Genomic DNA, 18,396 nt, shown 5'->3' with positions numbered 1-18,396 from the left:
CCCTAGAGACCTGCAAGTTTTTTTTTGTTTGTTTTTTTTTTTTTTTTAGTGTGTATTTTTTGGGGCACCTGGGTGACTCAGTTAAGCATCTGACTTCGGCTCGGATCGTAATCTTGTGGTCTGTCAGTTCGAGCCCCGCGTCGGGGTCTGTGCTGACAGCTCAGAGCCTGGAGCCTGCTTCAGACTCTGTGTCTCCCTCTCGCTCTGCCCCTCGCCCGCTCGTGCTCTGTCTCTCTCAAAAAATAAACAAAACTTTAAAAAATGTTTATTTTTTGAGAGAGCGAGAGAGACAGCATGAGCAAGCATGGGTGGGGGAGAGGCAGAGAGAGGACAGAGGACTGAAGTAGGCTCTGATCTGATAGCAGTGAGCCTGACGTAGGGCTCAACCTCAACGAACCGTGAGATCTTGACTTGAGCTGAGGTCACATGCTCACCCAGGCACACTTGTTTTGTTTTGTTTTTAGTCCTGGTATAGTTTACACACAGTGCTGTGTTACTTTCACGTGTACAGTATAGCAATTCAACAGGTCTATACATTACTCAGTACTCATCACTATAAATGTATTCTTTTTTTTTTTTAAATTTTTTTTAACGTTTATTCATTTTTGAGAGACAGAGTGCGAGTGGGGGAGAGGCAGAGACAGAGAGGGAGACACAGAATCTGAAACAGGCTCCAGGCTCTGAGCTGTCAGCACAGAGCCCGATGCGGGGCTCGAACTCACGAATTGTGAGATCATGACCTGAGCCGAAGTCGGTTGCTTAACCACTGAGCCACCCAGGTGCCCCTAAAAATGTATTCTTTTTTTTTTTTTTTTAATTTTTTTTAACGTTTATTTATTTTTGAGACAGAGAGAGACAGAGCATGAACGGGGGAGGGGCAGAGAGAGAGGGAGACACAGAACGGAAGCAGTCTCCAGGCTCTGAGCCATCAGCCCAGAGCCCCATGCGGGGCTCGAACTCACGGACCGCGAGATCGTGACCCGGGCTGAAGTCGGACGCTTAACCAACTGAGCCACCCAGGCGCCCCCCTATAAATGTATTCTTAATCTACACCACCTACTTCACCCATCGTCTCACCTACCTCCCCTCAGGTAACCACCAATTATAAAGAACTTACACAAGTCAACATAAAAACAAAACAAAACAAAACAAAAAAAAAACCCACCACTGAACAATCCAATTAAAAAATGGGCAAAAGACATGAACAAACATTTCTCCAAAGAAGACATCCAGACGGCCAACAGTCGCATGAAAAGATGCTGAACATCACTCATTAGTCAAGGACAGTCAGGTTTTAAATGCCCAGATGCTGGTGGCATGGACAATGTGAACCCGCGTCAGTGTGGGATCCAGCGGTGGCGTGCCCCCTGAACTTCACTTCTGGTTAGGGGCTGTCTATGCTAAATGTTTCAAAATTTGCTAGTCGTTATGTTTGGATCTTATGGTCAAGCAGGAATGAAGTTCCAAAGGCACACGACCACAGAGAGAAACCGTGAATTCTGACACTTTATTTTTAAGATTAATGGCAGTTGCCCACTGTGCAGGAATCCACATCCGCAGGCACCCACCTGCCGTGTTTGACCCCTTCAGCTGTTTAGACGTGGCCGCTGCTCAGGGTGCTGCTTGCCTTTGCCGTAGCTTTCATTTTTGTGTGTGAAAACTAAAACAAAGATCAGGCAATCAAAGATAAACACCTGGAGTAGGATATTTATATAAATACAGCTATAACAGTAGCACACACACTGGAAAAAAATGGCAGTAGGTAGAATACATGTAAAATAAAGATTGCAGAGACCTTATTATCTCCTCCCATGGAAACTGAGATTACAAAAACCAAACAAGACAGAAGCTGACAGCAGGGAGCCTGAAGCAAGACCACCGATGATTCGAATATCTCATTTTTCTGATGCTCTCCAGTAAGTCACACGTTATATCTTTCTTAAAAAAAAAAAAAAAAAAAAAAAAAAAAAGGTTTATTTCGAGAGAGAAAACGCGAGTGGGGGAGGGGCAGAGAGAGAGGGAGAGAGAATCCCAAGCAGGCTCCCCCCACATGTGGGGCTCAAACCCGCGAACGGTGAGATCATGACCTGAGCCAGGGTCGGACCCAGGTGCCCCAGTCACATGTTATATCTTTATAAGCAGAGGCTGTAAAAGACGTTCTGAGGTAGAAAAGGACAATGAATTTGACCTCTCCCGTTTGGTAAGTTCAATGAACATCTCCGCACTTTTTTCCTTGCTATTGAATGAAAAGATATTAGGCTACATTTGGCCTGGTGACATCTGCTGTTTGGCCTTTGCCATGTTTCATAAGTAGAAATTTCTTGTGCATTTCACAGAAAACATTTTTATCTGACCTTGCCTAGAAAATCAGATCCGCAAGTGTGGTAATAGTTGGCTGATACGAGGTAGTAGTGCCCCCTTGTGGCGGGGCTGATCTCTGCAGGCTGCCTCTGCCCTCAGCCCTCTCCATGGCTCATTCTGCCTGCTTTGATTCACTGAGTTCTCAAAAACGTGCTTTTGAGTTTAACACTGCCAGCTTACATGGTGTTGAAAGTCTTCTCTAGCCCTAATTTTCTCTCCTTAAACCCGAGTTTTTTTCTTCAATGAAACAAGGTCTGTAGTTCCAAGAATTTAAGTCTTGTTCAACGATGACTATCTTTGGTTATTATGTCTAGCCATTCTGAAGTCCACAAATAGGGACCTAATATGCTTACTGGTGCTCAGCTGGGTGGGGGGTGGGAAACTCATGCCTATATCTCGCCCCCCCCCCCCCCTCCCCCCCCCCCCCCCCCCCCCCCGCCCACCCTGCCCTTCCTCCTTGAGGTGTAGGAATGGGATGCTGGGGCACAAGACCAAACTGGAAACACCAGATAAACATCACAGCTTCAAAACTGAACTTTCCAGAGGCATGGATTGTGGATATGCATTTAAAAATACACTAAATTTCCTCTACAATTGAGCAGTGTTACAGGTATTTGTGCTTTAAGATTTATCTGGTGGATTATGCTGTTTTCAGGTTAGTATTTTTTTTTTTTAATATTTATTCATTTTTGAGAGAGAGAGAGAGAGAGAGAGAGAGAGAGGGGCAGAGAGAGAGGGAGACAGAGAATTCCAAGCAGAGTCCGTGCTGTCAGCAGAGAGCTGCCCTGGGGCTCGAACTCACTAACCGTGATATCATGAGCTGAAACCACGACTTTAACAGTTAACCCACTAAGCCAGCCAGGCGCCCCTTAAGTATCTGATTCTTGATTTTGGCTCAGGTCATTATCTCACCTTTTGTGAGTTTGAGCCCTGTGTCCGAGCCCTGCATTAGGCTCTGTGCTGGCAGTGTGGACCCTGCTTTGGATTCTCTCTCCCTCTCTCTCTGTCCCTCCCCCACCTGTGTGTGCATGCTTTATCTCTCCCTCAAAATAAATAAATGAACTTAAAAAAAAAAAAAAAGGGCACCTGGTTGGTTCGGTCGGTTAAGTGTGTGACTTGATTTCAGCTCAGGTAATAATCCCAGTATCGTGGGATTGAGTCTTGCATGGAGCTTCACGCTGAGTGTGGAGCCTGCTTGAGATTCCTTCTCTCTTTCTCTATTTCCCTTTGCCCCTCTCCCCTGTTTGCGCACGCTCTCTCTAAAATTAAAACAAAATTAAATTAAATTAAATTAAATTAGATTAAATTGAAAAGAATCAGACACTTAACTGACTGAGCCACCCAGGTGCTCCTCAGGTTATTATTAATATAATTAATTTTATACTCTTAAGTGTATGCTAGTAACTTTTGGGCAAAAAAGTGTGTATTCTGGTGGAGTTGCCCTGAAATTCAGACTTCATCTTGGAATAGCTGTATATGGAAAACCGGTTTCAGTATGTTGTGAATGTATCCACATTTCTAGAGTGATTTATAATGTGTGTTTGGAGGGTAGGTTATTTTCATTGGAAGAGTAGCTCCATTGTTTCCTTGCTGTGTTACTTTAGAAAGGTTCTTAACCTCTCCAAACATCTGGAAAAATGGCAATAACGGTATCAGTCTCAAAAGGCTCTGGAGAGGACTTGTTACAATAACATACAGTTTAAGCATGAAGCCCGTACTCAGTCAGCATGCAGAAGATACTAGCGATATGGTTGAGTGGTCTTATTATAATACAATCCAAAGATATAATTTCCTTCTCTGGAATGTGACATCAGCTGTGGGCCTGCATGTGGCTTGTGGAAAATCTAATTGCAGAGAGAGAGAGAGAGAGATCAAGTACTACCAATTTGTGCCCATGGGGTATTGACATTGGTGCTAATGGCCCCCCCAAGCAGCCTGGAATGCTCAGTCTAACTAATGAAGTAGGTCATATCTCAAGTCCCTTGTTCCTTCCTCTCAAGCCCCTTTGGTCTGTGGCTTCTGTGATCACAATTGGAGAGGAGGTTAATTCCTCCTCTGAAGTCATGAGCCCTTCTCAGAGAGGATGTGACATGGGGCTCGAACCCACGAAATGCGAGATCATGATCTGAGGTGAAGTCAGATGCTTAACTGACTGAGCCACTAATATTGTTTTCGTGTAGGACAAGAGAGGGACATGGCCATGTCATCTACAGCCTTTCATCTTCCACTGCTGTTGTGTGAAGTAACTAAAAAAAAAATTATTTTGCTCTTAGGCTTTAACTTTCTTAAGCTCTGTCGTTTATTATATTTTATTTTATGTTAAAGTTTTTTTTTTTTTAGTTTTAAGTAATCTCTATACCCACCATAGGGCTTGACCTCATAACCCAGAGACAAGAGTCACATGCTCTTCTGACTGAGCCAGCCAGGTGCCCCTGTTTGTTACAATATTTTATTTTATTTTATTTTATTTTATTTTATTTTATTTATTTATTTATTAACGTTTATTTATTTTTGAGACAGAGAGAGACAGAGCATGAACAGGGGAGGGGCAGAGAGAGAGGGAGACACAGAATCAGAAACAGGCTCCAGGCTCTGAGCTGTCAGCACAGAGCCCGACGCGGGGCTCGAACTCACGGACCGCGAGATCGTGACCTGAGCCGAAGTCGGACGCCCAACCAACCCAGCCACCCAGGCGCCCCGTTTGTTACAATATTTTAAAATTTCCCCAGTTCTCTGAATTTCAAGGATTTCCTCCCCATATTTTGCTGTTGGATTACAGGAGCAGGTATATATTTTATTTAAAAACACACACTCTCTGTGTTTGAATTCTGTTTTCTTTTTTAAATATTTATGTTGAGAGAGAGCACCTGTGTGTAATTAGAGAGAGAGAGAGAGAAAGAGAGAGAGAGAAAGAGAGAGAAAGAGAGAGAGAGAGAGAGAAAATCTCAAGTAGGCTGCATGCTGTCAGCACAGAGCCTCACACAGGGCTTGATCCTAAGAACCGTGAGATTGTGACCTGAGCCAAAATCAAGAGTCCACTGCTCAACCGACTGAGGCACCCAGGTGCCCCTCTATGTTTGAATTCTTATGATGCCTCTTAATAGCTTAGTTTTCTAATCTGTGAAATGGGAATAATAATGGTCTTTGCCTACCGGGTTTGTCAGGAAAGTGAATTAGTACTTGTAAAGACTTTGAATATTGCCTGAAACATAATAAGCTTTTATAATTTATAGTTATAATTTATAATATAACAGCTATATAATAAGCTGTTATAATTATTGTTACCAACATTTATAGTAAAATCATAGGGCCTTAGTTACAGGAACTATTTTTGAAGAGTAAAAAAACACCTTAATGTATAGTTTATATAACATCAACTCCATCTGTTTAAAGTATTTAGCTTAGTGATTTTTAGCATGTTTACAGAGGTACTGTCTTTTCACCCTGTCTTTTCATCTCATCTCCTTTTGGAACATTTTCCTCGTCAAAAAGAAACCTTGTAACCATTGGCAGTTAATCTCCATCCTCCTACCTCCCTGCTTCTCTGCCCTGGGCAACCACTGTTTTCTGTCTCTATGGATGAAACATTTCACGTAGAGATAGAAAGTATCTAGCTAGTCTGGATATTTCATATAAATGGGAGGTACTATATGTAATCTTTTGTAACTGGCTTCTTTCACCTTTTTGTTGTTGTTGTTGTTGTTGTTGTTGTTGTTGTTGTTGTTTTTAAATACACTCCACACCCAAGGTGGGGCTTGAACTCATGGTCCTGAGATCAAGAGTTGCATGCTCTACTGGTTGAGCCAGCCAGGCACCCCTCCCTCACCTACATGTTTTCAGGTTTCCTCCAAGTTGTAGTATGCATCAGAATTTCCCTTTTATGAGCCATAATGAAACCTCATGGATCCATGTTTCAATTGGTACATATTTGGATTGTTTCTGGTTTTTGGACATTATGAATGATGCTACTATGGAAATTTGCGTACAAGTTTTGTGTGCACATGTATTTTCAGGGGTCTTGGCTAAATACATAGGAGTAAAATTGCTATGTTTAACTTTTTGAGGAAATGCCAACATGTTTTCCAAAGCGGTTGTGCCATTTTGCTTTCTAGCCAGCAATAGGTGAAGGTTCCGATCGCTCCACACACTTGCCAACATTTAACTATTTTTTTTCTTTTTGGTGAACTGGTATCTCATGTTTCTTTATTTGCACTTTCCTAATGACTAATGATGTTGAGCATCTCTTCTGTGCTTTTTGGCCATTCATATATCTGTTTTGGAGAAAAATGTATTCAAATCCTTTGCCCATTTAAAAATTGGGTTGTCTTTTTATTATTGGGTTGTGTCCTTTATATATTCTGGATATAAGTCCTTTATCAGATACGTGATTTGTACATATTTTATCCCATTTTATAGGTTGTCTCATTACTTTCCTTTTTAACATTTATTTATTTTTGAGAGACAGAGAGAACAGAGCATGAGCAGGGGACACAGAATCCGAAGTAGGCTCCAGGCTGTCAGCACAGAGCCTGATGTGGGGTTTGAAACCACAAATCGTGAGATCATGACCTGAACCAAGTTGGATGCTTAACTGACTGAACCACCCAGGTGCCCCTACTTTCTTGACAGTGTCTTTTGAAGTACCAAGTTTTTAAATTTTTAAATGTTGTAAATTTTTATTAAAAAATTTTTATTTTACTAAAAAGTTTTTTAAATGTTTTATTAATTTTTGAGAGAGAGAGAGAGAGAGAGATACAGAGCGTGAGTGGCGGGGGGCGGGGAGGAGGTAGGGGGCAAAGAGAGAGAGAGAAGGAGACACAGAATCTGAAGCAGGCTCCAGGCTCTGAGCTGTCAGCACAGAGCCTGACACGGGGCTCTAACCAGTGGACCATGAGATCCTGACCTGAGCCAAAGTCGGATGCTTAACCGACTGAGCCACTCAGATGCCCCGGAGACACAGGCTTTTATCTTTTTTATGTATAGTATGTAAGTCTAGAGCCAGCATTTTTGCTCTTTTCCCTCTATCCTGATTGACACTCATGACATCATGTTGTTTAGATACTTAGTTCACCTGTTTGTGACAATGGTAATAACCAAGAACACTAAAAATGATGACTCTCTACAGAATCATCAGGCATTTATAATAGCACGAGCTATTGCCAGTGATTACCGGTCTTCGGTTTAAGATTCATCCTGCAGGGTTTTAAAACAGTGAAGAGCAGCGAGGCTGGGCCGACTTCAGAACAGGTGCTGTCTAGGATAGTCTGGTCTTGAGAATTCAGCTCATAGGACCTTTTAAGATGTGAGCCGGGTCATAAGCATGCAATTTGTGGAGGAAAGAATGCACAGGGCTAATCAACAAATACAAAATATTCTCTCCTACTCCTAGTTACTCCAAAATGCAGAAGATGACCTAATTGGGTAACAAATGGACAGGGTTTTTTAAAGGTCACCGCAGTTGTGGTGAAGGCAGTCAGTTTGCTACCATGCTGTGTGCAGTGCTGGAAGTGACTCTGTATGGGAGTTATCGCCTGCGTTTTGCAGAGAAGCCGGAGGCTCAGACCGTTTAATGAACTCGTCCATGTCTCCCAGTTTGTGAGTAAGCAGGCTGAGATTCGAGTACAGATCCAGATGCTTTCCCGATCTCCAGAGACATGGTGAGCTGTTAGCCAGACGGGTTCAGATGTCATTTTGAAATTTCTGGTAAACCAGAGTTCGAAGTCTATGCCTGCCTGACACCCCCACGAAAATGCTGTGAATCAAGGTGGGGTTTGGTGTTTGGACCAGACCATCATGGGGGCTGTGGGGACATAGGCTGTTTATGTCTGAAACTCTGTTCTAGTGTTTGTTCATTTTTCAGGGACAGAGGATAAAGACTGCCAGGGAACTTAATTCTTGTTAAATTCCTGTATGCCTGTTACTTTATGTATAGAAACTTATTTAATCCTCTTAATAATGCTAGGGAATAGGTATGTTTCTCACCATTTTGGAGATAAGACAACCAAACTCCAGAGACATGGTCTCTTATCCTAGTCCACACTTCCAGTTAAACAGCTACAAAACTAGGATTGAAGGGCAACTTTGCAGAATCAAAAGGCACGCATCTTTCCCTTATTACACATGGTCTCCTGGAAGTAAAAGAAAGCACGTAGTTCCTTGTCTCGTCAGCCCATTTACATTTTATGTTATGTTTTCTGTTCCCGTCACGTCTCATGGACAATGTTTGTCTTCCCAGTGTTGTGTGTACCCATGGTGATTCCTTTAAATGTGTTTCTGGAGGCTTTCTCTTTATTATTGCCCTAGGTCTGGGCTGAGCCTAACAACCTTCCCATAAAGTTCTCTTTCTTTTTAAGACAGCATTCTTTGAGGGATTTTAAAGCAATTAGAGTTGGAATTCTCGAGGAATTTTTAAAAAAAAAATTAAACTCCTCCACATATAATTGGTACTCCCCCAGAGGTTTTACAAAATGTAAACCAGAGAACAAAGCAAAAGTCAGAACACCAAAAACCTCACCCTTAGTGCCTGCTTACAAGGAAGTCGATGAAATCGCACCTAAAACCAAACCTATCTTTCTAGGTTGAAAGGAACTTAAAACTCAAACATGCAAGTGCGAAAGTGCACGTGTGTTATAATTGCATTTTCTTTTGTTGTATTTTTCTCTCTGTCTTTCTGCTTGTCTCCTTGCCTGTCTTCCTTTTTTTCCTTTCCTTTAGATACTCCCTGATAGTCTAGTGGTTAGGATTCAGTGCTCTCCTTCTTCCCTCCCTCCCTCCCTCTCTCCCTCCTTCCTTTCCTTCCTTCCTGTCTTCCTTCCTATCTTCCTTCCTTCCTTCCTTCCTTCCTCCTTCTTTCTTTCTGTCCCATTTTCCTTTCACTGGAAAATACTGAATTCTCTTGAACAAATGGAGTCCTGGACTGCAACCATACTTTTCAAGCCTTTCCTAGCATTGCTCATTGTCCTTCTCTACTCGAGGTCTCTTTTTTCGGTTTGAATAATACAAAAACCCTCAAACCTTGCCAGTTCTTCGATGCAATAACCCTAGAAGCAAAATACGCTTGTGTCGTAGGTTAATATGTCCTAGGTTCCTAAAGCATGTGGGATCACTCTTGTTTTTTCTCAAGCCCTTGATGATAAACAAGGAAAATGCTCCCAATGGGCAGCCAAAGACCTCCCTCAAGTGGAGGCTTTCTGTCCTTGAGATGCTAAAGAGAGACCTTTTATATAACAAAGAGGCACTACCCTCTTCTCACCTATTTTTTTTCCAGGTCTGAGACCTGTCACTTACTGTTGTGGGTCTGGGTCCATTGGCTTCACTTCCCTCCTCTTGAACATGCTCTTATGGGGCAGGAGCTGGGCTTGTAAGATCTGCTGGATGTTCCTTTTTGCTTGAATGGCCTGCTGCCTTTTCCACATCTTTTAGAGGCCGCTGATCTTCTCTTTTAGAGGTCAGCTGATCTTCAAGAAACTCTGGGGAGTACCAGGAAGGAACTTTGAGTTTACTCCTGATTGGGCCAGTGACAGCCCTTTCAGCCAGGTGGCCTGCTTTTCCCTCACTGTATAAGGTGCTATCTCAGAAGGTTTCTCTTTCAGACTCTGCTCAGGGGGACGTGATCGGCCACAGCCACGCCTGAGACGTGCAAGGGTGGGTCAGCAGATGACTCAAATGCAGATACCGATGCTTTCCCATCTCCTCCATGGGTGCAGCAAGTGGTTAGCTCGGACAGGTCAGGTGTCATTTGGAGATTTCTGGTAAACCAGAGTTTGAAGTCTACCCCTGCCTGACACACCTATGAAAAAGCTACATTCTGTGTGACTCCTAAGATAATATTCCTTCTCACCTCGAGAGCTTCATCTTATCTTGATGCTGGTGTGAGGTCACTTACACTGACCCCTTGCTCATGATGACCTATGTCTTATTCCAATCTTTATGTCTTTCCTCCCTTCAGAAGATAGAATGTGCTACCTCAGAGATTGCACCCCAATTCTCCCTCCTCTCACTTCCTCCTCTTTGTATGACTGTGCCTTTTTTTTTTTTTAAGTTTTTGTTTATTTTGAGAGAGAGAGAGAGAGACAGAGAGAGCACAAAGAAGGGAGAGGCAGAGAGAGTGGGAGACAGAATCCCATGCAGTCTGTATGCTGTCAGTGCAGAGCTTGACACAAGGCTCGATCCCACGAACTGTAAGAGCATGACCTGAACCAAAGGCAGATGCTTAACCAATGGAGCCACCCAGGCTCCCCATGACTGTACATTGTTTACATTGAACATGCCCAACACAACAACTTTGATACCGATTGTTAAATGATATTATCAATGTTTTATCACCGCTGCCTCAGCTATGTTTTCTATAATCAGAATATACTTTTATTTTATTTATTTTTATTTAAAAAAATGTTTACTTATTTATTTTGAGAGAGAAAGAGTGCACGTGGGGGAGGGGCAGAGAGAGAGGGAGAGAGAATCCCAAGCAGGCTCTACACTGTCAGCACAGAGCCCGATGTGGGGCTCTATCTCACGACCGCGAGATCATGACCTGAGCTGAAACCAAGAGTCAGACACTTAGCCAACTGAGCCACCCAGGTGCCCTCCAGAATATACTTTTAAAGAAATGTGTTTTGTGCTGTGTTCATTATGGTTCTTTCCTCATGGTGGGGATTCAATAAATATTTCCTGTTGATAAATTTGTCATACTAGAAAAGGTTATTTTACAGCAGAGTAGTTGTAAAAAAAGTTGATCTTTTTTATTCTTCTTTCTTTTTAGCTGTTCCATCAAATCACTAATGCAAACACTAAAGTTGTTCCTTAATTAGAAGAATAAAAAAGAATGAGGGCACCTGGGTGGCTCAGTCGTTAAGCATCTGACTGGCTCAGGTCACGATCTCGCAGTTTGTGAGTTCAAGTCCTACATCGGGTAAGCTTGAGCCCTGCTTGGGGTGAATGTGAGCCCTGCTTTGGGTAAAACACAAGCCCTGGGTGAGCCCCCTTCTCCCTCTCTCTTCCTGCCCCATGTGGGATATTCTGTCTCTCTCTCTCTCTGCCCCTTGCTCACTTGTACCCTCTGTCTCTCTCGGTCTCTCAAAAAAAAAAAAAAAAAAAAAAAAAAAAAGACATTGGCTGAACTCAAATGCTAAACTACTTTCAAGTATTTAATAAATTTTAATCTATAACCATTGCAAAGCAAAATGTATGTGTGGAGGTGATTTACTTGTACAGGAAAAACTAAGACGAAGATTTACAAATGAGAAGGAAGAGTACAATTTACTTGAGTTCAAGGCTAGATAATAGAACAAGATTTCTAGGCATGTGATTATTAAGAATGCAAACAACTTTTATTCTCTATCCTCCCTTTTCTACTCTTTGAATCAAAATTTGTCCGAAGGTGTTGATGATCTCGATTAAATTAATGGCCTCTGTTTATCCGTACCCTTTGCCCAATATCTTTGTAGTCCCTGCTCACTCTAATTTGGGCTGGCCTTGTCACTTGCTTTGGCCAGTACAGTGTGGCTGAAGTGATGATGTGACAATTCTGAGTCTAGACCGCAAGAAATGTTACATGTTTCTGCTCCCTCTCTGGCTTCTCTGTGGTCACCATGACAACAAGTCTGCATTTGGGGCATGCTCCATGTGAGGCCACATGGAGAAGAACTGAGTCATTTTAGCTATCATGGAGCCCTCAGCTCCCAGTTGACCGGCCATCTGACCACAGACCGAGCCCAGATAAAATCTGACGGGTCTAGATTAGTAGAACTACCTGCCACTGGTAGCCTCCTAAGAAATAATAAATAGATTTTTAAAACCCCTGTGTTTTGAGGGGCCAACCTGGGTGGTTCAGTCGGTTGAGCATCTGACTCTTAATTTCGGCTCAGGTCACGGTCCTAGGGTGGCAGGATCGAGCCCTGTGTCGGGCTCTGCGTTGGCATGAAGTCTGCTTAAGATTCTCTCTCTCTCTCCCTCTGTCCCTCTCCCCTGCTTGCTCTCTCTCTAAAATAAAAATAAAAATTAAAATACAATAAAACATATGTTTTGAGACGGGTAAGCGGTAATAGCTAACAACTTCACATCTTATGTTGGTAATACTAATAGTGTAAGTCAGTAGTAAGTCCTCCCAGGGACTATTATATTTTAACTGTTGTCAGCTGTTTGAGCTAAACGAATGTAAGTTTGAGAGTGTCTTTGGTTTCAGTAAGTGAAGATGAGAAACTTAGGGCATGCAATGGAATCTTCCTGGGATCGTAGTCCCATGCATTTCAGAAGGCTATTATTAGACACAAGAAAACATAGTTTTAAGGTCAGGTGGGTGGCATCAGTTAGAGATCTCAAAGCTGTAGCCGGTAGACCTACAAACTGTTGTCATGACGTCCCCACACGCATGCTCCCCAACCTCCCCCACGGCATTCCCACTCCCCAGGCTAGCCTCCCCCTGCACAGCAGACCGCACTACCCATGACTCACTCTTCTCGGGTCTTTCACAGAAGCCCTTTTTCCATCCCCTATATCAGCTGCGCTCCAGGGTTTTGCACTGAAGGGCTAGCACCAGTCAAAGGTGACCCCCAGTCCTGCCTCCTGCCTCATGCGTGATGAACCCTCAGACGTGCTAAGGGTTTCGTATTTATGTACTCTGGTTTTCTTTTCTGCAAAATGGTGGTGGGGAAAGACCCTCAGCAAAGCTCTGCTCTGTCTCTCTCCTGCTCAACTTTACAGTTACAGAAAGAAGTTAGGGAAAAACAGAAGGTTTGGCTTTTCAGAAAGTGAGTCCAGCGTTCTTTTGATCATTGGTAAAGATAGTTACTGCTGATTTATATGGGCCAAAGCTTTAGCAAATATTAACTCTAATTTTACGGCCCTTATTATTAACAGCCAGATAAATGATAGTTCAGAGATTTTACATGATGTGAATGGATCCAAAGTCACACATGTGATTAGAGGCAAAGCCATAAATATAGCAAAGCCATAAATGTAGTAATAGTTGGAGTGTCTAATTTGTACTTTCGAAAAAAATTAAAAATCTGCCTCCCATTCCATAGTATGGATATGTAATATCGTCTTTCGAGTTAGGCAGTACCTCCTGAACCGCATGCATTCTCCTTCAGACACATGAAGGAACTCGAGCCCTACCAGAGTCATCTTATCAACCTGAAAGCCTATTGTAGACCCCTCATAAACTCAGCTTTTGGGAAAACAGCAGGAAGAGGCCACTCAGCGGGGAAGCCTGGTGGGAAAGTGGGGGCAAGTGTTGTCATCGTATTGGTGCCTTTTAGAACAATAAGCTCCAAGCCAGGTGACTTAATCCCCCTTGTGCTCAGTTTCCTCCTCTGTAAATGTGGGTGTGGAGTCAATCAGTGCTTTCCTGAACTGTGGTCTGTGGACAATTTCCCTAGCCCATGTGAAAGTTGTGAAATGCTATCTACAAGGTCCATCCATCCCTTAGAGACCTTTGTGAAGGTCTGTATTCAAGAAGTCTGTCATAGCGATCCTGGAAACCTCTTAAGAACCTAAAGGAAGAATGCCATTTTGGAAATGTACAGTCAGATGACTCTTACGATTTCCTTTGGCTATAAAGACATCTGAGCTAATAGATCTTTCGTTCTGTTGCAATTTACGGCTAATTCCATTTTCTTTCTTTCTTTCTTTCTTTCTTTCTTTCTTTCTTTCTTTCTTTCCCTTCCTTCCTTCCTTCCTTCCTTCCTTCCTTCCTTCCTCTCTTTCTTTCTTTCTTTCTTTCTTTCTTTCTTTCTAGCAACAATGCTTTTATTTTAACAAAAAAGTATATAAAGAGGGTCAAAAAATGGGGGGTGGTAAGATAGGATGTAATGTGTGCGGTGTCTCTGGATTCCATCCCCCTCTTCCTGCCCCACACGCAAAAGTTACTGAATAATGTAAAAGTCACCATTCACAGTGCCAGAACACCATCCAAATAATTGTTTTCATCAGGGTCAAAAAATACAGTGATTATGAATGTGCTGTGACCAGTTATTGATTCCACTTTCTACCAAGGAAGGAAAAGGGGAAAAAAATAATATTTTGGGGCACCTGGCTGGCTCAGTTGGTGGAATGTGTTCCTCTTGATTTCGGGGTTGTAAGTTTGAGTCCCATGTTGGGTGTAGAGGTTACTTCAAAAGAAAATCTTTATTATTATTTTAATATTTGCTTTTTTAAAGTTTATTGATTTTGATAGAGAGCGAGAGAGAGAGTGCACACATGAGAGCAGGGGAGGGGCAGAGAGAGAGGGAGAAAGGGAGAATCCTAAGCAGGCTCCACAAGGTCAGTGCAGTGGGACTCAGAACTCTCAAACTGTGAGGTCATGACCTGAGCCGAGATCAAGAGTCAGACACTTATCCAACTGAGCTACCCAGGTGCCCCATTAAGATTTTCTTTTTAAGTAATCTCTACACCCAACATGGGGCTCGAATTCACAACCCTGAGATCAAGGGTCACATGTTTCACTGACTGAGTCAGCCAGGCACCCCTTAAAAATAAAATCTTTAAAAAAAATCATATTTTCTTGGTTGTCTACTTTGTGTCAGGCAATGTGTTAGATATTCTATGTATTCCTTATTTATTTCTTGCAACACTATGTGGAATATTATTATTCTCACCTTACTGATATTGATCTTAACTACATCATTTTTTTTCATAGCTACTGTAGTCTTACTGAGAGAGTAACAGTACATCAACAATGTAGAGTCAGTGGGCGCAATCCCCGATACTCTATCTCTACACATTCTCTAGGTGATATTATCCAGCCCTAGGGCTTTAATACTATTCTTATGATGTGGTGATGACTGATGACTATGAAATCTCATAATTTTCTCTTGACTGTTCCTGTATTAAACAAACATCTCAAATTTAGTGTGACCAAACCAGCATTTTAATTTTTTTTTTTTTAACATTTATTTATTTTTGAGACAGAGAGAGAGCATGAATGGGGGAGGGTCAGAGAGAGAGGGAGACACAGAATCCGAAACAGGCTCCAGGCTCTGAGCTGTCAGCACAGAGCCCGACGCGGGGCTCGAAATCACGGACCCTGAGATCATGACCTGAGCCGAAGTCGGACGCTCAACCGACTGAGCCACCCAGGTGCCCCCAAACCAGCATTTTAAATTCAGAGCTTTCCGGGGCGCCTGGGTGGCGCAGTCGGTTAAGTGTCCGACTTCAGCCAGGTCACGATCTCGCGGTCTGTGAGTTCGAGCCCCGCGTCAGGCTCTGGGCTGATGGCTCGGAGCCTGGAACCTGTTTCCGATTCTGTGTCTCCCTCTCTCTCTGCCCCTCCCCCGTTCATGCTCTGTCTCTCTCTGTCCCCAAAATAAATAAAAAACGTTGAAAAAAAAATTAAAAAAAAATAAATTCAGAGCTTTCCTCTAAAATTTTCTTGCCCAGCTAACCCTTAGTAATTGGCCTCCATGTCTGCCATGTCAAACAGCAATTTAGGTGTTGATTTCTCTCATACGTTCATTCACCATGTGCACTGTATTAACCAGTCTGTTCTTGCAAGACACATCTAGAATGTGACTGCTTCTCTCCATTTCCATGTGTATTTCTGGTCAAGCTACATCATCTCTTATGAGGACAATTACCGCACTGTTCCATTTGTTTCTACTTGTGTTCCGTCTGCAATCAGGAGCCAAGATGATCTAAGACATAAATATAGGCACTGTCTTGGCCGGTTTGCTGAGGAAGACCACCAGCCTTGTGGGATTGGCTGCATGTGAGGGTCCACACGAGAGTCTAAGAGTATCGTACACAAAGATTCTTGATGTTCTTGAGCAAATTCCTAAAAATGCAACTTGCAGCAAGCATATAGAATGGATTACAAATGAGAAGTGGGTTATGGTTAAAGCGGAACCAGATGTTGAGAACTTAGAAGACCCACTTCAGGGGCACCTGGGTGGCGCAGTCGGTTAAGCGTCCGACTTCAGCCAGGTCACGATCTCGCGGTCCGTGAGTTCGAGCCCCGCGTCAGGCTCTGGGCTGATGGCTCGGAGCCTGGAGCCTGTTTCCGATTCTGTGTCTCCCTCTCTCTCTGCCCCTCCCCTGTTCATGCTCTGTCTCTCTCTGTCCCAAAAATAAATAAAAAAAAAAAAAAAAAAAAAAAAGAAGACCCACTTCAGGGTGGCCAACTGGAAGAGGTGATTCTTCAGGCTGAAAAAAAGTCTGGCGGGAAAAATGATACATCGGAAACCATGGGAGCCTTCAGTGGAAGAGCTCCTGCCAACCACTGGTAATGGCCAATATAATCCTCATTAAATGACTAGTGTGTTGATGGAAAGCTGATGTAATTAAGTGTTCTGTTACATAAAATAAAGAAATAAAAAATTTAGACCATGTTACTTTGCTCCTTAAGACCTTATGATTTTCCATTTCACTAAAAAAAAAAAAAAAAAAAAAAAAAAGAAATCTAAGTTGCAGTCTCTGGCCTTGCTCGTGTCTCCAACCTCATTTGGCCGATGCTTCCTTCCCTACATTGGTTTCTTTCCTGATCTGCAACGTACCAGGCTTGTTCAACCCCAGATTGCTTCGCTTGCTCTGCCCTCTGCCTGGATGGCTCTTCTCATCCTCATTTGTTGTTGGTCCAAATGTTTTCTCCTCAGGGGTGCCTTCCCTGACCACCTTTTCAAAAATGATCCCACGTTGTGCAGAAACTGTGGAAGAAACATCATTCTGCTTTGTTTTTCAAAGGAGTTGTCCCTCTTTTATTTTATTAGTTTATTTGCTACCCTCCCACCTGTTTCTCTCAACTAGAAGGTAAGTCCATGAGAGCTTCCCTCTCTTTGTTGTGTTCAACCCCACGTCTCCCTGCTGGTGTGTTTCACAGTGCCTCGTACGTATAGTGGCTCAGTAGATATTTGCAGGCTTAATAAAATAAATTTTATCTGTCTTGCTCATCTTCCCAGCCATTTCTGTTCAGCGCACACTTAAAAATAATCAAACACATGTAAGGCTACACACAGTGTCTTCAAGCAGATTTCAAACAAATGTACTTTTTGGAAAGAAATGTTTAATGTGTATTTATTTATTTATTTATTTATTTATTTTTACATGTGTTTATTTTTGAGAGGCAGAGAAAGCACAAGTGGGGAGGGGCAGAGAGAGAGAGAAGGAGGCAGAATCCAAAGCAGGCTCCAGGCTCTGAGCTGTCAGCACAGAGCCCGAGGCGGGGCTCGAACTCACAAACCGTGAGATCATGACCTGAGCCGAAGTCGGGCGCTTAACCAACTGAGCCACCCAGGTGCCCCAAATGTTAATTAATTAATTAATTAATTGAGAGAGAGAGAGAGAGGGAGAGAGAGAGGGAGTACATGTGCACACGTGAGAGGAGGAGGGCAGAGAGGGAGGGAGAGAATCCCAAGCAGGCTCTACACTGCCAACTTGGAAGCGGATATGGGGCTTCACCCCACAACATGAGATCACCACCCTGGATGGAAACCAAGAGTCACTCGTTCAACTGACTGAGCCATCCAGGCACCTGTATTCAGAAAAATTTTTAGATGAGATTATTATCTGCATGGGATTTTTATTTATTTATTTATTTTTTCAATATATGAAATTTATTGTCAAATTGGTTTCCATACAACACCCAGTGCTCATACCAAAAGGTGCCCTCCTCAGTACCCATCACCCACCCTCCCCTCCCTCCCACCCCCCATCAACCCTCAGTTTGTTCTCAGTGTTTAAGAGTCTCTTATGCTTTGACTCTCTCCCACTCTAACCTCTTTTTTTTTTTTCCTTCCCCTCCCCCATGGGTTTCTGTTAAGTTTCTCAGGATCCACATAAGAGTGAAAACATATGGTATCTGTCTTTCTCTGTTTGGCTTATTTCACTTAGCATCACACTCTCCAGTTCCATCCACGTTGCTACAAAGGGCCATATTTCATTCTTTCTCATTGCCACGTAGTATTCCATTGTGTATATAAACCACAGTTTCTTTATCCATTCATCAGCTGATGGACATTTAGGCTCTTTCTATAATTTGGCTATTGTTGAGAGTGCTGCTATACACATTGGGGTACAAGTGCCCCTATGCATCAGCACTCCTGT

At 42.8% G+C, this 18,396-nt stretch overlaps 1 protein-coding gene across 1 annotated transcript; it reads left to right on the top strand.

The window, feature by feature from the left end:
- Positions 1-1,522: 1,522 nt before the first annotated feature.
- On the top strand, positions 1,523-16,458 carry LOC125935199 (NADH dehydrogenase [ubiquinone] 1 alpha subcomplex subunit 5-like). Its single transcript, XM_049648866.1, has 2 exons — positions 1,523-1,616; positions 16,010-16,458. The coding sequence occupies exons 1-2, from the start codon at positions 1,523-1,525 to the stop codon at positions 16,261-16,263; spliced, it is 348 nt and encodes a 115-aa protein (XP_049504823.1). The 3' UTR covers positions 16,264-16,458.
- The last annotated feature ends 1,938 nt before the right edge of the window (positions 16,459-18,396 follow it).

Source organism: Panthera uncia, assembly GCF_023721935.1.
Source record: "Panthera uncia isolate 11264 chromosome A1 unlocalized genomic scaffold, Puncia_PCG_1.0 HiC_scaffold_17, whole genome shotgun sequence".
Classification (NCBI taxonomy): Eukaryota; Metazoa; Chordata; class Mammalia; order Carnivora; family Felidae; genus Panthera; species Panthera uncia.
This window is presented reverse-complemented; position numbering and strand designations above follow the sequence as displayed.

What these genes read in the sequence shown, in the direction of transcription:
- LOC125935199 (XM_049648866.1), top strand. Translation starts at nt 1,523, where the DNA reads ATGGCAGTTGCCCACTGTGCAGGAATCCACATCCGCAGGCACCCACCT. An exon ending in AGACGTGGCCGCTGCTCAGG is followed by an intron (nt 1,617 to 16,009) that starts GTGCTGCTTGCC and finishes ACATAAATATAG; the next exon opens with GCACTGTCTTGGCCGGTTTG.